Source organism: Martes martes (genome assembly GCF_963455335.1).
Source record: "Martes martes genome assembly, chromosome: 8".
NCBI lineage: Eukaryota > Metazoa > Chordata > Mammalia > Carnivora > Mustelidae > Martes > Martes martes.
Genome location: NC_137895.1, coordinates 83,440,808 through 83,460,967, shown reverse-complemented (window position 1 = coordinate 83,460,967; position 20,160 = coordinate 83,440,808). Strand labels below are relative to the sequence as shown.

At 39.8% G+C, this 20,160-nt stretch overlaps 1 protein-coding gene across 1 annotated transcript in view; it reads left to right on the top strand.

The window, feature by feature from the left end:
- Positions 1–16,980, top strand: part of SENP1 (SUMO specific peptidase 1) — a 49,477-nt gene extending 32,497 nt beyond the window's left edge. The window contains exons 13-18 of the mRNA XM_080812032.1: positions 907–1,038; positions 12,986–13,189; positions 13,984–14,063; positions 14,994–15,078; positions 15,618–15,713; positions 16,656–16,980. Of these exons, the coding sequence (XP_080668158.1) occupies positions 907–1,038; positions 12,986–13,189; positions 13,984–14,063; positions 14,994–15,078; positions 15,618–15,713; positions 16,656–16,718 (660 nt within the window). The 3' untranslated portion in view covers positions 16,719–16,980. The remainder of the gene's footprint in view (positions 1–906; positions 1,039–12,985; positions 13,190–13,983; positions 14,064–14,993; positions 15,079–15,617; positions 15,714–16,655) is intronic.
- The last annotated feature ends 3,180 nt before the right edge of the window (positions 16,981–20,160 follow it).

The following is a 20,160-nucleotide window of genomic DNA, read 5'->3' as shown; positions in this document are numbered from 1 at the left end:
GTGGACATTGCTGCTATAAACATTCGAGTGCACGTGCCCCTTCAGAGCACCACGTTTGTATCTTTAGGATATATACCCAGTAGTGCAATCGCTGAGTCATAGGGTAGCTCTATTTTCAGTTTTTTGAGGAACCTCCACACTGTTTTCCAGAGTGGTTGCACCATTGACTTTCTTTTTAAAGAATTATTGAAAATTGAGGAAAGAATTGTGGGTGGCTTTTCACTTCAGTGAAAAAACATTGAATAAATTTGTGTTTTATTTTATGTACATTATCACTTGTATGTGTACAATAGTTTGACATCAAATAGTAGTAAGCTGAGGCTTATGGGTTTTTTTTAAGTAGTAAAAAATCAGTATAAAAATTTGGAAAATATATTAAAGTCTTTGTACATTTAAGATAATCTGTTCCTTAATCCATTCTTCTGTTGAAAAAACTATCCTATAGCTGGTAAGTATAACACATTTATTATAGTTATCCTGAATTCCATAATTTACATTTAAAAAGTCCAATTTTTTTCTAGGAAAATGTGTCTGAAGACCCTACCTTTATCCCCTTACTACCCTTTGGGAAAGATTCTTTTTACTAGGAAATTGTATGGACCAAAGATATGAAATATAATTAGGTCTTCTTGTGGACTTAGAAAATCTGATAGCAGAAGGTTATTTCAGACTTAGGAATAAAAGAAAGAAGGGTCTGAAATTTTGTGCTGCAAATGAGAAGGGAGGACAAGATGGGATGAAAGGAAGTAACCCAGGAAATTACTGGAAGGAATAGAAACCAAACCAAAATGTTAGAAGTGAACAGTTGATTACTGATAAATATAGCCTGGGGATTATATGAGCTTTGGTGAGAAATCTAGTCTGTAGCCATGTAGGCGTCATCTCTGGTACCTCTTGGTTCCCTAGGAAATGGAGAAGGAAATAAAGAATGTATTTCGTAATGGGAACCAGGATGAAGTTCTGAGTGAAGCATTCCGCTTAACCATTACACGCAAAGATATTCAAACTCTAAACCATCTGAACTGGCTCAATGATGAGGTAATCTCACACCTGTTTTTATATTCAAATAGTGAGCGTTAAGTAGAAACTAAATCAAGGCATTATCTTTTCTCCAAGTGTGGTCCTCAGATGACCTACATAGAATTGGCTCTCCTACGTTTGTCCGTTCTCCTGAGTGAGTATGAGACACTGTGGTGGAGAAATGCATTTTAAACAAGTACCTCAGCTGATTTTTTTAAATATACCTGTGAGTCTGAGAACTGCTGATTTACCTTGTTGTGTGTGGAAGATCTAGACACTGAGGGAGAGGACATTTGGTTCTCATTCTTTTTAAGGCACCTACCCTGCAGTTCACATCTTCTGAGTAGATATTTAACAGCTCTGACTGTGTTGCCATCATTTCCATCATGGCTTCCATTTCTACTTCCTTTTTCATCTTTCTGTACTTGTTCCGGGTCACCTAGGTTATGAGATTTAAGCTTTCTAAAATAGCCTGCATTTATATATGATATTGAAGAAGGTATGTTATTAAGTATACTGACATTGAAAAAGTTATATTATTAAATATTTGATGTACTGGGTTGAAAGAAAGGTATGGCCCTCAGCTCCTGCTAGTAATTTTAAGTAGATTAATTACAGTCTTTAAACTATTTGGTCCCCATTCTTAAACCTGGAGGAGACTGTTTTATTTCAGAAGGGTATTTTTCACAGCAAAGGAAGAGACAGGGTTGCGTTTTTTTTTCTTAAGTACTTGCTTCCTTTCTTAGGCCCAGTAGAAACATCCCTGCCTCATATTTTGGGTTACTCAAAACTTTACAGCCGTGGAAGATTTTTAGATACTCAGTATAATAAGCACTAGATATTCTAGATATCTATAATCTGGTCTTGTATGCTTAGGATCTTCCAAATAATATTTGCTAACATCTATTGAGCATTTACATCATGTTCGGCACTATTATGTTTTATATGTTCTATTATCGTTATAATAGTCACCACAAACCTTGGAGGTATATACTGTAGTTTAACCATTTCTATTTTATAGATGAAGAAACAAAGCATGGAAAGATTAAGAAACTTTCAAGGTTACATGGCCAGTAAGTAGCAGAGCCAGGATTTAGACCCAAGCATTGGGTCTTGTCTGTTATATTGTACTACCTCAGAATCCTAAATTGGATCCTGTCTTAGGGTTAGATGTGTAGAATTTGAGAGCCATATGCCATGCCCAGCATGTTGATTTTCCTGGGGGGGCAGCTAGACTAGCCCCATTCTCTTTGCCCCTGATCAGTTTCTAACATACAGATTTCAGGGGCTCCTGGTTGCCTCAGCCAGTTAAGTGGCTGTCTTCGGCTCAGGTCATGATCTCATGGTTCTGTAATTGAGCCCTGCATCAGGGTCCCTGCTCAGCGGGGAGCCTGCTTCTTTTTCTCTCTCTCTCTCACTCCCCCTGCTTGTGCTCTCTCACTCTGTCAAATAAATAAATAAATAAAATCTTTTAAAAATAAAATAAAATAAAGATTTCAGAAGTTCATTATTCCCTGAATAATATATTTGACCAAGAATGGTAAGGAAGGTATGGTTTGATACTGTCTTGCTTTAGGGGAAAGCCTCTTGCTTCTTTTGACTCAAAATAATGATATTGGAATATTGGGGTCACATAACAGGAAAAAAAAAAGAGTTCACTAGATAAAAGGGCAAAATGGAAATCAAGGACTGTCAAAAGTATCCATTAATTAAATGTTTTTTATTTGAAGACATTAATGTATGGCTTCTTGCCAGTTTCTGCCTGCCACTGCCAAATGGAAAGGGATCAGTTATTCTATAGGGATTGTAGCTCATTTGTTGTAAATTATGCAAAGCCTCCTAGAGGGCAGCAATGAGTAGGATATGAGCTGAGTCCTTGCTGTTACCTCAGTGAGATCCTCCGTGAGATCCCTTACAGAGGTGGCATTCATCAGGACATGTTTTCCATTCCCTCGGCCCATCAAAGATTGGATTTTTAGCAAGCGAAGTTCATGGAAATTACATTATTTAGAAAAGTAGAGGAGAAGGAAAGATTCCTTTTCTACTTTATCTCTATGACACCTACCCATAACTTTTGTAGGGAGTGCTTATATTCTGAGTTCAGAATGTTAACCTTGAAAGCAGGTACCAATTCACATGTCTGTGATGATGGTAACTATTTTGGAAAGCACTATTTTCAAAGTACAGTACTTCTCAGGCTTTCAAAGTTACTGTCCGTGAGAAGCTAACATTCTGATGAGGAATTAGTAGATATCCTCAAGTATTCATATTCATTTAAAAATACATAATTCTTTTTCTCAGTTGTGAATTCTGAATCATCTTTTGCAAGTAATTTGTGCTCTCTTCAATCCTGTTCTTCCCTCAAATAGATATTTTCATTAATAGCCATTTCTTTTCTTTCTGTATATCCTATCAGTTTTATAGGCTGCTTTTAAATCTTTCTCCAAAATAAGGTGACTGGCATATTATTCTTACCATTTTATAGAGAAGAAATACAAGATTCTTGGGACGCCTGGGTGGCTCAGTCGGTTAAGCTGCTGCCTTCGGGGTCTTGGGATTGAGTCCCGCATCCAGCTCCTTGCTAAGTGGGGAGCCTGCTTCTCTCTCTGCCTCTTCCTGCCACTCTGCCTGCTTGTGTGCACGCACACTCTCTCTGTGCCTGACAATAAATAAATAAAATCTAAAAAAAGAAAGAAAGAAAGAAATATAAGATCCTGGAAATGAAAAGGATCAGATTTAGTTTAAAGGAAAATAAAATTCAGAAGTCCTATATTTAGAATATGTGCAGAAAGCCATTAGACTACCCTTTCTCCGGTCGCTTTCCTAAAAGAGTAGGCTACATTGCTTGTTTATAAAATAGGCTTTCAAATGTAGGTTTTCATGAATGGATTTATATACAGATGAATAAATTCTTTGTAGCTTTAAAGGACTAATAATTGGTTGATAGGACTGACATTTTTAACTCACTGTAAGAAAATGAAACTTCTCAGAAATGGAATGTGGAAATTGGCTGTCTTTGCAAAGAATACAAAAGGTGGCCGGAAGGCTGAGAAGACCAGGGATGTTATAGATGGCAATTTCTGTACTAGGTCTGGTGATTAATAGTTAATAAAAATAGCTAATTAAGGGAAGGAGGTCAGGGTTAAAAAGAGGAGGAATTAGTTGCAAAAGCAAATTGAAGATCATAATCAAGAAGCAAAAAAGAAGTATTTTTAAATGGATGTCAGCACTAAAAATTATTTATTAATTCCTGGTGATTACATTGGATGACTTCTGTGATCCAGTGGCTTGATGATTCTGCTTTATGGCGTGACAATTCTACTTCTTAGAGGGCCTAAGTATTGTTTTATAAGGCATCAGATAAATTTAAAGATATATGGAAATTACTTAAGCATACAAGTGAATGGATATGACTTCTGTTTCTGGTCATAATAGAATAAGATGGATCAGATTTACCCTTTCAGCTTAACCAGAAAACTAATCAAAACATGAAACAAAAATTTTCAGACAGTGGATAACAGAGATCCCTGAGAGAAGGAAAATGAAAGGGATGAGCTGATGATTTCCCCACCCCACTAGGGTGGTATGTTGAGGGTAGAGGGCTGGTAGAACCTAGCAGTGCCTGACAGTCTTGCTTAGTGGAGGAGACATGGTTCAGAGTTCGGGGAGGTGAGAGGGGCTAAGATTTGTGAGGTAAAATACTGAAGGGGAGGTTGCTGCACAAAGAGAAAGCTTCAGAGATGTGCAGAGCCCCCCTCCCCCAAATCTTTGAGCACCAGTCTGTACATAGATTGGAAGAAACTACCAGAGGCTGGGGAAAGAACCACCGGGAAGAAGGAATCAGAACAAAGCTCAGAGCTAACATAAGTGCTTAGAATAGTTCATATTCCAACCAGTTAAGAATGGAAAAATCATGTGGCAATGAATAAAGGCCTCAAAAGGACATTACCTCAGGAGTGGGGCCAAACTGGCCCTAGAATAAAGGCCACTCTGGACCTGTGGTAGCAAAGTTAAATACAAATCTTGAAAGCTTGAAACTGATTCAAGTGACTTAACTGTATCACAGAACAAAAGGCCAATATTTAAAGGAATACGAACATATTCTAGTAAGAACAAAGCCCAAAAAACATGAAACCACAGTGTCCAGCTTCCATTCAGATATTAACAGGCATGCAAGGTGGAGGGAAAATGCAACTTATTACCAAGGAAAAATCCAGAAATACTCAGAAATGACAAAAATGACAGAACTAGCATACATTGGCAGGATATTAAAACGGATATTACAAACACATTCTATATGTTCAGGAATTTAGAGGAAAATTGACATTATGATGAGAAAAATGGAAAATGTAAAAGAAGACCCAAATTGAACTTCTAAGGGATGAAAAACACAGTTTCTGAAATAAAAAATATATGAGGTAGGATTAACAGTATATTGGACACTACAGAGGAAAAAACTAGTGAACTAGAAGATATAGCAGTAGGAACCATCCAAATGAAACAGAAAAAAAGGCTGAAGGAAGATGAGTATATGTGAGCTGTGGGACAATATCAAGCATTCTGAGCATGTAATTAGAGTCTCTGAAGGAAAAGTTAAGTTTAAGTTGTATCAGAAAAAAAGTTTGAAGAAAATAATGGTAGATTTTCCAAATTTGGAAACTTAGACTGGCAGATCCAAGAAATTCAGCATACCCTAAGTAGAAGAGACTCCATACTAAAAAGTATAAGTTGCTGAAAATCAGTGATAAAAGCAACCAGAGGAAAACAGACATGTTATGTACTAGAGGAATACAAGACAGAAGTACATGTAGGCATGAAGACAGTGTAACTACATTTTTAAGGTACTGAAAGGAAAAAAAAAACTTGTCAATTTGTATTCTATATGCAACAAATATATCTTTCAAAAAAAACAAATGCTGAGAGAATGTACCACCAGCAGACCTGTATTATAAGAAATACTAAAAAAAAAAAACAAAAAAAAACAAACACTAAAGGATATTCTTCAGGCAGAAGGAAACTATGAGGTGGAAATTTCAGTCTTTATAAAGGAATGAAAAGCAGTGGAAATGCTCTGATTTTTTTAATATCTCTGTAAGACAATTGGCTAGTTAAAGCAGAAATGTATTGTGGGATTTATATATTACATTTTGTGTTTTGTCATAACACAAAAGTGGGGAAGAGGAAGTACGTACTACTCTAAGATTTTTGCACAGTACATGAAGTGATACAATGTTATATGAAGATAGACAGTCATCAGGTAAAGACCTATATTATAAACCCTGGAGCAACCACTGAAAATAAAAATAAAAATAAAAAGAGTTAATAAATAAGATAAAATGGAAAAAAAAATAACCCAAAGGAAGGCAGGAAAAAAAGAAAAAATGGAGAACAGATAGGACAAATAGAAGAAAAGAGCATGATGGTAGATTTAAACTCATCGATATCAGTAATCACATTAAATGTAAACGATCTAACCCAGCATGCCCAATAGAAATATAATGTGAACCACATAGGTAATTTTTTTTTAAAGATTTTATTTATTTATTTGACAGACAGAGATCACAAGCAGGCAGAGAGGCAGGCAGAGAAAGAGAGAGGAGGAAGCAGGCTCCCTGTTGAGCAGAGAGCCCGATGCAGGACCCTGGGATCATGACCTGAGCCGAAGGCAGAGGCTTTAACCCACTGAGCCACCCAGGCGCCCCCACATAGGTAATTTTAAATTTTCTAGTAGTCACATTGAGAAAAGTAAAAAGAAACAGGTAAAATTAATTTTTTTTTAGAAATTTATCTTTTTGAGAGAGAAGGCATGAGCCAGGAGTGGAGGAGTAACAGAGGAAGAAGGAGAAGCAGATTCCCCACTGAGCAGGGAGCCTGACATGGGGCTCAATTCTAGGACCCCGGGATCATGACCTGAGCCCAAGGCAGACACTTAACTGACTGAGCCACCCCGGCACCCCAGGAAAATTAATTCTAATCATATATTTTACTGAACACCATATATATAAAATATGTCATTTTGGCATGTAATAAATACTGAAATTTTATCAAAGAGCTATCTTTCCTTTAAAGTGTAGTACACATTTTCTGCTTACAGCATATTTATGTTTACAGCACAGTTTGGATTAGTCATTTTTCAAGTGCTCCGTAGTCACATTCAACTTGTGGCTACCATACTGGAAAGTATAGATTAACCATCCGGTTAAAAGGCAGAGCTTGTCGGATTGGGTAAGAAAAGATCTGTTTATAAGAAAACCATTTTATTTTATTTATTTGTTTATTAGAAATTTCCTGGGTTTTTTGGGTTTTTTGTTTTGTTTTGTTTGTAATCTCTACACCCAACGTGGGGCTCAAACTCGTGACCCTGAGATCAAGAGTTGCATGTTCTTCTGACTGAGCCAGCTGGCTCCCAAGAAACCCATTTTAAATGCGAAGACACAGATAGGTTAAAAGTAAATGCATAGAAAAAATACGCTATGCAAAAACTAATCAAGAGAAAGATGAAGTAACTATATTAATATCATACCAAGTATATTTCAGAGCAAAGAATATTACCAGTGACAAACATTTTGAAAGGGATAAATTCTTCAAGAGGACTTAACCTAGAGATGAACACACCTAGTAAGAGAAATTCAAAATATACGAAGCAAAACTTATGAAACTGAAAGGAGAAATAGACAAAGCTGTAATTATCATTGGAGGTTTCAACACCTTTCTCAGTAATCAGTGGGAGAAATAGAAAGCCATTAAGGATGTAGAAAGCCAGATTAAGTAGATGGATCCCATGTACCCGAATGCTTGTGGGCAGGAAACACTTCCTCTTCTAGACAGCACTAAAGGTGCCCTATCCCATGTGGAGAAACAGGATGATACTGCACTTCCAGTCTCTTCATTTTCCCTCCAGGACTCTGTCCTTCCTGTCATCCCTTACTAGTAATTTACTTGGATGAATTGGGAAAATAACAAGCAGACATGTCTTTTTTTTTTTCTGGTTTTATTTTGCAAACCCTTGTTAATTATTGTAGTTGCTTCCAAAATGCAAAAGCATTAGACTGTTGGAACACTGTATCTCTGACTTTTTCCTAGCTAGGGGGAACACCGTAAGGAAAAGACTAATACTATGTGGGGAGTGAGGGAATGCAGGAGGAAATAAGGTGGATTCTGTATAGCAGACTGACTACACTGATGACCAAGCTAACAAGGCAGACCAATTACCTATTTTGTAAGTCTCATCTCTGAAAAGAAAGAGGTGTCTTTCAGCTATTTTACATCACAGTAGCCTTGTGTATAAAGTATTCTTACTTGATTGATAGTGGGAAAGTAAGAAGTAAGACTTAATAAGGGGTATACTAGGGTCATCTGATTTTTATTGTGGAATCAGCGTCTGAAATCAGCACATAACTCTGTCTAGCATTCTTTCTTTCTTTTTTTTTTTTTTTAAAGATTTTATTTATTTGTCAGAGAGAGAGAGAGAGAGTGAGCACAGGCAGACAGAGGCAGAGGGAGAAGCAGGCTCCCTGCAGAGCAAGGAGCCCGATGTGGGACTCGATCCCAGGACGCTGGGATCATGACCTGAGCCAAAGGCAGCCGCTTAACCGACTGAGCCACCCAGGCGTCCCTGTCTAGCATTCTTTCATAACAAAAGTGGAAATGGGAAATTGGTAGTTATCATAGCTTTCTGGTTATTTCCAAGGAGCCGTTAAATTTAAGTATTGCTCAGTGAAGAGAGGAAACAGCTTACAGAACGTTAAGCCCAACTAGACAAGCCTAGCACAGGGAATAAGTTTGCCTTAGGGAGGAGAAACTGATTCCATAAGAAGTGGGCGGGGGGGGGGGGGGGAACCCTAGGCAAAATGGGATAAATTAGTTAAGTGAATATGATGTGTCTATCATATGCAATGTACTCTTACATGTAGAATAAAATGATCAGAATGGAAATTTGAGTGTTTCTAACGTGACTCACTGGTAGATTCCACATCATTATAGTTACTTCTTGAAGTGTATCTTTAATAGAACTAGCCCTTGGATAAACCAGGGATTTATGCAGGGTCATGGAGAATTATAATTACAGTTGTCACAACTCCATAAAAATAGGTGTTGCCTGCCTGTCTTTTTCTAAAACTTTAGCAGTGATTCTAATAATTCATTACTTGAATTTCCATGGGAGAAGAATCCTGGGTACGTGTTCACAGTGAGAAATGCAATACACAGAGTTTACCTGAAGTCTACAGTCTATATTAATTAGGTTAACAAACTATAGAAATGATCCCTGAAAGTATAGTCTAGATCTTAGGAGTGAATGATCTTCTGACTCATGCTATTTAAATGCTGCTGCTTGGCTGGTCTTTTGGGCTTTGTGGTCAAAAGGGGTAGATTTAATTTAAAAATCAGAACAGGGAGGTCAAGGTGAGAAGATAGAGAAGTAAAAGAGGAAAAATGGCTTTTTCCCCACCGAAGCTTGTCTTGGTTTCTACGTAGGAGCACTGTTATACCCACAACTTTCATAACATTTTTTCCCCAGAGCCAATTAGAAAGGTTCAGGGGTGCCTGGGTGGCTCAGTCGGTTACAGCTCAGGTCTGTGATCTCAGGGCTCTCAGATCGAGTAGCAGCATCAGACTCCACGCTCAGCAAGGAGTCTATTGAAGATTATCTCTCTGTCCTTCCCCCCCATTTGTGTGCACACTCTTCTCTTTCTCTCTCTCTCTCTCAAATAAAAATAAATCTTAAAAAAAAAAAAGGTTCAGAGTATAAAATTGGAAAGGGTTAAAAGTTAAAATTTTCCTGTTAGTGGGGTATTTTACTTCTAAAAGGATGAGAAAACAATAGTTTGGCTGGTTTACTGCATGAGAAGGAAGATATAGATAGCAGTGGTCATTTATGTCATTGCGGTAACATACAGGAAAAGGATTGAGTCCTTAGTTTAAAAACATTGTAGGCTTTTCCTTTAAAGAGAAAGTTTTCCAGCTTCAGCCTGGCAGCTCTTCAGATAAAATCACAAAGGAACAAGACACTATAAACAACAGTCCCACCCCACCCCCCCAAAAGCCCTGCATAGACAAGCAGGCGCTCATGGCCAAGGCTGTGAAGGCAGCAGAAAGGGCAGCTCCTGAGGCACTGGAGCTGCAGCAAGCAGACAGACAAGTGTGGGCCCCAGAAAGAGGGACAGGTGGACCAACACTGGCAATTGTCCCCAGATGCTGGTGTATTGGCAAGACAAACAGTAGCACAGTGCTGATTGACTACTTTTAGCCCCCTATTTGAAGGGGTATTCAAGATTTTTTGGAGCTAATAGAGTCTTGTGTGCAGAAGGGCTCTCCCCGTGGGAGGAGAGGGACCCTTGTCTTCACAAAATATAAGCAAATTCCTATCACTGCTTCTCTTTCATCTTAAGCACTGTGATCCCTTCTCTTATTTCTTTTTCCTTCATCTTCAGCCGTCCTCTGTGAGATAACATGTAGGATTCTTTTTGTTCTCTAACTCCTAGCTTGTTTTTTTGGTAGAACTGTGTCTTGGCCGAATTATGGCAATTTTCCTCATTTGGACAGAGTAATAGCTACGAAACTGAGGAAACGGATTTCAGTTCTGCCTCAGATGTCAGATTATACATCCTCAGCTAATGGGGAGGACACTGAGGCCACCAAGCTCCCTCCTACTGGAATATAGGGGAAATGAAAAAGAGCCCAGACAACTCCTTAGAGCTAATTAATAAGCTGACTTTGGAGGAGGCCATTTCCCTGGCAGTGGAGAAACCGTGGTTGGAGGCAGAACTAAAGCAATGGAAGAGGGGTTCTCAAAGGAAATGGATAATATGTATCCTGATCATTAGGTCTCCGTTCTTCTTAAGCTGGGTTGGTCTTTAGCTTTATAGTCCACACTCTCAAGATAAAAACACAAAAATAAGAAACCAAACAACCTAGGCTGTGTAAGTCTAATTTCATTGGCTTCTGGAACTCTTTCCTCCTAAAACATAGGAAAATCATGGGTAACATGATACTCATTTATGTCATCCTTTTATACTTCAGGGTAATGACCTCAAAATGATGCCCCTCTGAAGGGCACCTAAAGGAGATTCGTCTCCGTGGCTTTCATTGCTTGGCTGTCTTTATCCGTCTGCCTACTCTCTACTTTCTGCTTGAGTCTGTATTGCCTTTCTAGTACATGACTTTTGTCTGCCCATGGAAGGTTTGGCTTACAGTGACTGATAGGTCATCTGCCTATTCACTTCACCCCTTGGATTAAAGGTTTTAGCCTCATAACATAGCTAATATTGTGGGGTGAGCAGAATACCGGAAGAACCAATCCCTCCTTGCTGATTTTCTCTCTCTAGAGGATGTAGTTTTATAGCCTAGAAATCTCTGCTTGTTGGGCAGGTCTTCCTGCATTCCTGGCTGCCTTTCACAAGCCTGAAGTCGTCCTTTGGCACCATTATCCTTGGGGTCAGAGTTAGATTAAAAAGCTCAGTTTGAGAAATCTGCTACCTTAATTATGTTTTGATTCATTATTATTATTTAAAATAACTGAGCTCCAGGTATCTGCTGAGCATCACACTAGGCAGAGGATCAGCTACAGCGTAAGTCCTCTGGACCTGCTGGGCCTGTTGCTTGGTCTTCAGAGATGCAGGCAGAACAGTGTCTTTCTTCAGTCCTAGTCTTCCCCTCTCCCCCCACCCTCAGAGCTTTGCTTCATGGCGAGTGTGGTTTCCCTGCAGCTGCTGAGGCATCCTCATCTATAGGCCCTTTCTCTAGTCTAGACCATGTTTCGGTGTGTTCCTGGCAGTGTTCCCTGCTGCCTACCCAGTATGTAGTTGCCTACTGTTGGGCAGTAGCTCACTGCTCTGGCATCCTAGTGTGTAAATATTTGTCAAAGGACAGGGGCGTTTTCCCATTCCCCAAAAAGCATTCTGAAAAATGTGCCTGTTTTCTTAGTCATATTTCCAAGATGTGCATCAGTTAGCCCATTCATTCCTTGCAGTTGACAGACACTGGCCTGGCCTCAGCTGGCCACATAAAGTAAGTATGCAGTAACTTCCGGCACAGTAACTTTCAGGCTTTAGTACCAAGGAGTTCTGGACCTAAAGGGACCATAGTCAACAGTCACTAATAGAGAATACATTGTTTTGTTAACAGAAAGAATCGTGTATGTTCTGTATCAAGCATTTAAATTTCTTGAACTCATGCTTGATATTGGAGGCCTATATGGAATCAACAAAAATGAGAAAGCTAACCATACAGATTCTGGAGGAAAACTTGACTCTTCTTGTTTGTGTCTGGACTTTTAGGTCTCGTGTAATGTAGGTTTTTATATGATATCCATGTCTACCTCTGCAAAGGTGACAGTGCCGAGCAACTAGGCAGTTGAGAGGTGTTTTTTCTAGTACAGTTGATGGTTTATCCTGTCACTCAGTTCTGTTTGAGACCAGAACCGGTCATCTCTGAAAGCCGACTTACTAGGCTGAAAAGGCGGTCTTTAGTTGTGGAACAGTTTTCAGTCTGTGCAAATCCAGGTGACCCACATCTAAGGACTGAACTGTTGGTCTTCACTTCATTACACTAGGCTGTGAGCTCAGAATTCATTTAAGTTGCTCACCCAGTCCCAGTAGACTAAAGTACCTCTAATGTGTCTTATCAAACTACTTGGCTCCTTCCTTTCCTTTTCTCTGAGTCTCACCTTCTAGCATCCCTTCCTCCTCCTCCTCATTTTTGGACCTAACCCTCAGTCTTCTACAGATCAGACTAGCATGTGCCCATATGGATCCTCAACCCCATAAGGTATCTGTAGATCTGTATAGCTATAGCTCAGCCCTCCAGAATTTGATGTAGGGGCATGAGGCTTTGGGGTGTTGAAGTCTTAATTGATAAGGAAACAGTAACCATGCTGTGCAACACAGCAACTGCTTTTCCTTCATACAATACAACTCTTTTGAAAGGACTGAGTATCTATTTTAATATATTTAATTTCTTCCCACAGATAATCAATTTCTACATGAATATGTTGATGGAGCGAAGTAAAGAGAAGGGATTGCCAAGTGTGCATGCATTTAATACCTTTTTTTTCACTAAGTTAAAAACGGCTGGTTATCAGGCAGTGAAACGTTGGACAAAGAAAGTGGATGTATTTTCTGTTGATATTCTTTTGGTGCCCATTCACCTAGGAGTGCACTGGTGTCTTGCTGTGAGTACCTCTCTTACTTTTAATCAAATTTAAAAGAAATCTACAGAATTATAGAACATACAGAGTAGTGAGTATTAATTCTACATTTTTTTGTTGCCTAAAAATTGGATAGATTAGTGAACTTCCTGTCAAGAGTGGGAGATACTTAGACTTTGAAGAAAGTTGTGGAATTTCCTTTTCTGGAAATATTTAAAAGGGAGTTGTAAGGCTAAACATTCTCAAGACAAGGCAGGGGGTGAAAAAGTGACTTCTTAATGATACTGCCAACTCAGATTCTGTGACGTACTTTCTGCCCAATTATGACTTGCCTTGCATAGTTGATAGTTTAATATTTTTTATGATTCTGAGAACATGGATACATTCATTTAATATATTAATAAAAATACAAAAGTTATCTCACAGTCTATTTTAAATTACATTTGAAAAATTAAAGCTAAAGAGAAATTCTCCACCTAAAGAAAAAAACCGCTATTTTACCATCTTTCTGAAACCATCTGGAAATGATCTTACAGTCTCTGAAGAGTGTGTGTGTCTTCACTGTTGCCCACATGGCAGATGGAGAACCTAAGTACTAGAAAAAGATTTCAGGGCCATTAATGAGGCCACAACAGTGCTACGTAAATAGTCCCCTATTCTTCCCTCTGCAATTTAAGCATGATATAATGCAAAATATCAGTCAAACTTGTCATGATTTCACAGGAAATCTGCCAAACGGTTCCAAGTTCCGGGGAAGTGAAAGCTGAGAGACTATTTTTCTTAATTTATGAACACACAGAAATTTTTTTTATCCCCAGGTTGTGGACTTTCGAAAGAAGAATATTACTTATTATGACTCTATGGGTGGGATAAACAATGAAGCCTGCAGGATCCTCCTGTAAGTAGGGAGTTGAGAACAAAAGAGTTTGGTGTCGGGCATATGTTGAGTTTTTCCTACTGTTGAAGTCAGTTCTTTGATACCTTTAGTGGAGCGATTATGATTATTAAAGGAAGTTGTCACATTGAGTAAGAATGGATATTTTATGTCTGAGTAAGTAAAGTTTAATAATAATATAATACCAGAAAGATGCCCTCATGGGGACAACTGTTGGCCTAGTGCACTAAAATAACGAAGAGTCAACGTAGAAACTACTTAGAAGTCATCTAATCCAACCTGCTAATTTTTCAGATGAGAAACCAAGACCCACAGAGGTGACTTTGATATGCTCAGGTCCTACTAGTTAGCGGCTCAGCTGGGAACCAGAATGCAGATCTCTTTATACCCCATCTGTTTGTCTTTCCAAAATGCCTATTCCTCAGTGTACCACTCTGGTGGCCAGGAGGAGATAGGTTCCAGAATGGTGAACAGTTTGCACTTAAGAAGAGTGCTCTGTATGAGGTATGCACTCATCAAATTATGATTTGGATTGAATTTTCACACAGGAGAGTCAAGAGTATAAATAGTGAATAACTGCCTTGATACTGCTAAAAAAAACCTTCTCCCATGAGGTCGAATTTTAAAGGACCATATAAACCAAGGAAAAGAATCAAAACTCATTCCTTAGGAGGAACAATAGGTAGAAGGAACCTGGGTGTAAGAGGCAGAGGTCCTGTTTCCCTTGGGTTGACAGAGTGGATATCAATTTTGGGAGCTGCAGGGGAAGCTTAGCCGTCCAAAGATTCCCTGCCCAGCATTATATACTGTTTTCAATTTTCAGAATTTTCAGAAGTGCAGTTGAAAACCCTTCCTAAGAATTGTGAACCTCATTCTTAGGGTGGCAGCTATCACCAGTGCCCCACAGCTCATCTTCTCTCCCAATACCTTTAGGCAATACCTGAAGCAAGAAAGCATTGACAAGAAAAGGAAAGAGTTTGACACCAGTGGCTGGCAGCTCTTCAGCAAGAAAAGCCAGGTACATTTCATCTCATCAGGTGGAAATCCTGAGATTAGGGTACTTGGGAAGGATAGGATTTTATTGCTTGATTCTCAGGGACCTTCTATCTTAGTGTCTAGCTGGACTTCAGCTTGGTTGTTTGGTTCCTCAGGGAAGAATAGAGTAAGCTGTCTGTGGGAAAACTGGCCATGTGTTTCTTATGTAGAACTAGGTTTTTTGAATGCCCAGCTGTTTCACTGAGCTTTTCACTGCTGTGGGAAATGGTTGCTGATTGGCCCTTGTGGGAGGGACTTTTCTTTACATCCTTAGGTGTCATGAAAGCTTAAGATAGTCTCCTGTGTGGTTGATATGAAGATGAATATTAATATGAAGACCTGACTGAGATGCTGTATTCTTTTTTTTCTCCAAACTTGTGTCGTTCTGGGTGAGGGACTTAGGGTCACCTCTTCAGAATTCAGGGAAACCTGTAACATTTATATCCTTTGGTTCTTATTTATCTAATATGAAGGAAAGAAGCTTGGAAAGATGTCAGCTTTTTGTTGTTTTTGATCTTTCAGGAAATTCCACAGCAGATGAATGGAAGCGACTGTGGCATGTTTGCTTGCAAATATGCTGACTGCATTACCAAAGACAGACCGATCAACTTCACACAGGTGAGCTGAGCCTTCAGCAAGGAGCCCTGTGACTACCCTGTCTCTAGGCTGCCCAATAGATGTTTTTCCCCTCCATCTGCTCTGCCTAGTGGACTCTGCCAATGGTTCATCACACTGGTGGTTACCGCGCAGACCACATCACAAGAAAAAGAAGGATAGTGGTAGACTACATGCTGCGTTCCCTTATATCACATGCTGTAGTCAAGGAATGCTGGTCATTAGCAGAGCTTTCTTCTCTGCCCCTTTCCCTCACCTACCTCAAATCCTGTAAGAAATAGAGAACTGGGACCAGAGCAAGTTTTCTTCATTTTCTCTTCATCTGGTTGGCAGTCAGGTTCTGGAACAGGCCACACCTTGTGTACTCCTAGCACAATTTGCCCTACTGCCCCCTCCCCTGCCCCTCACTTGATGCAGCTGATCAGTATTCTCTTAGTTCGTGATTGTTTATTTCTGTCCATGTTGTCCTTCAGAGATCAAAGTGGATTGAAACTGGAGATTATGGTTTGTGTCCTCCACTTTAAATTAATGGGTTTACCAGACCTTTCCACCATAGCCCTTGTGTGGAGCTGACGCTTGCAGTTCCATAACTCTTCCCCTAAAAAGTAAGTTTTTGATTTTCAAGCCTTAGATCTCCTATCATCTGAAAAGTTCAACATATAGGACTTGATAGACACCATCCTCAAAATTCTTGGAGACATTTGGGTGTAGCCTGGGTACTCCTGGTGATGCCCAATAAAATTTGTAAGGCCACAATAAGAGAAAATAGCAGTAGAGACAGCAATAGAAAACAATGGGAAAAAATTACATGTAATCAAGAATTGAGCAATTTGAAAGACCAGAAATGCAACTGAAGCTATTTTAATTGAAACCCTGAGAAGGAAAGGAGTATTGGGTCTGGATGAAAGCAACAAAAAAATAAAGGGTATCTCTGTGTCCCTACAGCAACACATGCCATACTTCCGGAAGCGGATGGTCTGGGAGATTCTCCACCGAAAGCTTTTGTGAAGACTGTCTCAGTTAGCCAACATTGACCTTGTGGGGGACCAGCTCTTTGTTGTCTACAGCCAGAGACCTTGGAAACAGCTGCTCCCACCCCTCTGTTCTTGTAAAGCCCTTGATCCCGGACCAGGCCCTGGCGAGATGCATTCACAAGCACATCTGCCTTTCCTTTTGTATCTCAGATACTATTTTTGCAAAGAAACTTTGGTGCTGTGAAAGGGGTGAGGGACATCCCTAAGCTGAAGAGAGAGACTGCTTTTCACTTCTTCAGTTCTGCCATCTTGTTTTCAAAGGGCTCCAGCCTCACTCAGTCCCTAATTTGGGGGCCGAGAGAAGCTTGGACAGACTCTTGGTTTCATATAAACTCTTGTTGTTAGGCCTTACTAAGAGGTAGGAAAGGGCTTGGGCAAAAAGGTAGGGATGAAAACCACCAGCATATACACGCACACATACATACATGCAGGATTTTCAAGATGTGTTGTCAGGAAAGTGACTGTAATCTGGACTTTGGATCACATGCATAATTCCCTCCTCCAGGACTTCCCTATTTATATGCCTCCTTGTGAGATCCGTCTGCTTCTGTACAAGGCTGTTTTATCATCTATAGCTTCCTCCCATTGTAAGGCACAACACATGAGCCCTGGGGGGACCCCAAAGTCCCAGGCAGTCCTTTTCCTTAAAGCAGGGGTTTGCATGTGCTCAGAACACATGATACGGAGAAGACCCACCCAGGGAGCAGTTCAGTGGGGCAACCAAGGCACCACTTCTACTGCCACCTACTTCTGACCAAGAAGAAGGACCTCAGTCTTTAGCATAAAATTCCAGCATTGGATGAATGCAGGTCTAGTGTGGTCTGTGGCTAGTTAGTTTAAATATGTTTCTAACCACAGAGAATTTTATATATATATATATATATATATTTATATATATATATACACACACACACACACACACACACACACATATATACATACATATATATATATTTCACAGGGATATGTGTTTTTTTTAAAAGGCTGAATGTGTTCACCACTTTAGCCTCTAGGTTTATTTCCATTTTCCAAATTTAGCTCTAGCACGCACAGATCCCAGCCCCTATGTGTAGGGTGTTTGTGGACTTCCTAACAATATTTTGAGGCCTGGATGAACTTTGGCTTAGGGGTAGAGGTTACGGAGGGAGGCAAGATTTTCAACTGGAAAACGGGTGGAATTTGGACTGATCAACTTAAGACTAAAAACTGCTATTCCTTTTGTTCTTTCTAGCATCTCCCCCACCCTCTGAGCGTTCCTCAGGCTAGATAGTGAAACGATCCAATGCCAGTGTCATTTTGTACTTAAGTTCCAAAATAGGAACGTTTTATACTTTTTTCTGTATTGTAATAGGTAGTTTTGTATGAAATATTTTCTCTTCTTCCCTTGTACCCCATCCTTTCCAACATTGTGCTTTCTCTCTGGGCTTATTTGAAAATTTTACTCTGTTTTATACCAAGCTTGTTTAGTACATTTTTCTATGTTTTACCACAGGTTACAATTTGAAAAGAAAAAACTATTTTTTTTAAATATTCCATTGTTAACTGAATGTTACTGTTTCCACTCCAGCAACCAGATGTCCTACCTTTTTCATAACTGCCTGCCTTTTTGGGGAAGACCACCGTTCGTTTGTTCTTTTTTCTTTTCTTTTCTTTTTTCTTTTCTTTCTTTCTTCCTTTCTCTCTTTCTTTCTTTCTTTCTTTCATGTTTTTCTATAGGAAATAAATAGCTTTCTATTTATGAGTTGCTGAGACCTTTCACATTCTCTTTTAGAAAGTTGCAATGTGCAGGCTCATTGTAGGATTCCTGCACATGGATTCTTGGTACTTAATGTATTTCAGTGACAACTTGAAAGGTGGCAGTGTGGCATAGATTTGGACTATGAATCAAGCACCTGAGTTTTTCAGGTGCTTTTGCTATTATCTGGGGGGGACTCAGAACAAGATAGTTGTCTGTATTTATTGTTTGTCCATTTAGATAACAACATCTGTCTTACCTTCCTCATAGACCTTTTGTACAGACCAAAGCAGCAAATATTTATTGCCATGTATAACAGAAAATGAAACATGCAACAAAAGCACTTTGAAAAATATATAAGGAATTGTTGAGTCTGTCTGAACGTGGACCCCTTTCTGACCAGTGCATTTTCATACAAGGCGAAGTTAGTGATCCTGAGACCACCCTACATGGGTGGACCAAGCTGAGACATAGGTTGTAGCCCAGGGTGGCTCATTGGGAACCAAATATAGACTTCTGTAGTGGGCCATTTTTCCAGAGAACTAGCCAACAGATTCAGGACTAGCATCTGGGAAAGTAGTTTCTCCTTCATTTAAGGGTGGGCGTAGATGACCAGGGAGGCAAGAAGGAGGTTTCTGCATTCCATGGCCAAGGGCATGCTACAATATCTTAGCTAAACTGCTTTAAACTAAAGCCTCTTGCCTTTTCTCCTGTTTTTCCTTCTTCCATGTGTTCTGTGCTCATAATCACCTACCTCCCCTTAAAAAGTAACACTTGAGGGATGATGAATTCAATCTAGATACAGAGCCTTCAACAGGAACCACAGTCCTACCAATCACTCCTGGACCCTATAAGGAGAAAATCAGATAGAACATTTGAGAATACATGGTCCACGGCATGTGGGTTAATTCTGACCCATTTGTTGCCAGAGACCCACTGTTGCTCCTGGGAGTCCCATTTGGGGTTGGATTTAAGAGTACTTTTCTCTCTTCCTCTCCCTCATGGAGACATTGTGGAAATGGACTCCTCCCTATATGAGGTGCTTCATACTTCTCTGTGGTATCAGCTCTTCTCTTCTTTAGCTTGTGTAATTGTGAACCAGCATCTTCTACCCACTACCCCTAGCAGTGTTAGCCCCACATTTTAGTGCCCTGGGGCAGAAACACGTGACCTAAGAAAGTACTGCCAGCAACCCCATCCCATAATCTGTCCATCACCACCTGGTTTTACCTGGCTTATAAAAGGCCTAAAGAGAGGGAGAGGATTCACTTATGAACCCCAGTGTTTTTAATGTTTCAGTCTCTGGTCCTTCAATGCCATCCCTCCAGCTCTCAAATACATCTTGCCAGAGTAAGAGAGATAGACTACTAGACACTTGGACTTTGCCTTCTCTCTTGCTCCACCTGGATGAGCCAGGGCGAGGTGGAATATAGACCTTCATGGCCTGTAGTTGACTCTGACAGGCCACATGCTGAGCTCCTGAAAAAGTTACCATATTTCGCTGCCCAAAAGGAACCTACTCATAGATTCAAAACCATCCTAAAATGTAAGGTTCAGCCCAGCATCTTTCCTTAGAGCCTGGAGCCTTATTTCACCTGTGCTGAACCCTGACCTCTAGTAAGAGTTCCTGACCATCATTCCCAGCTTTGGAGGTAAGGAGTGACATAAGGGTATGTGGGGT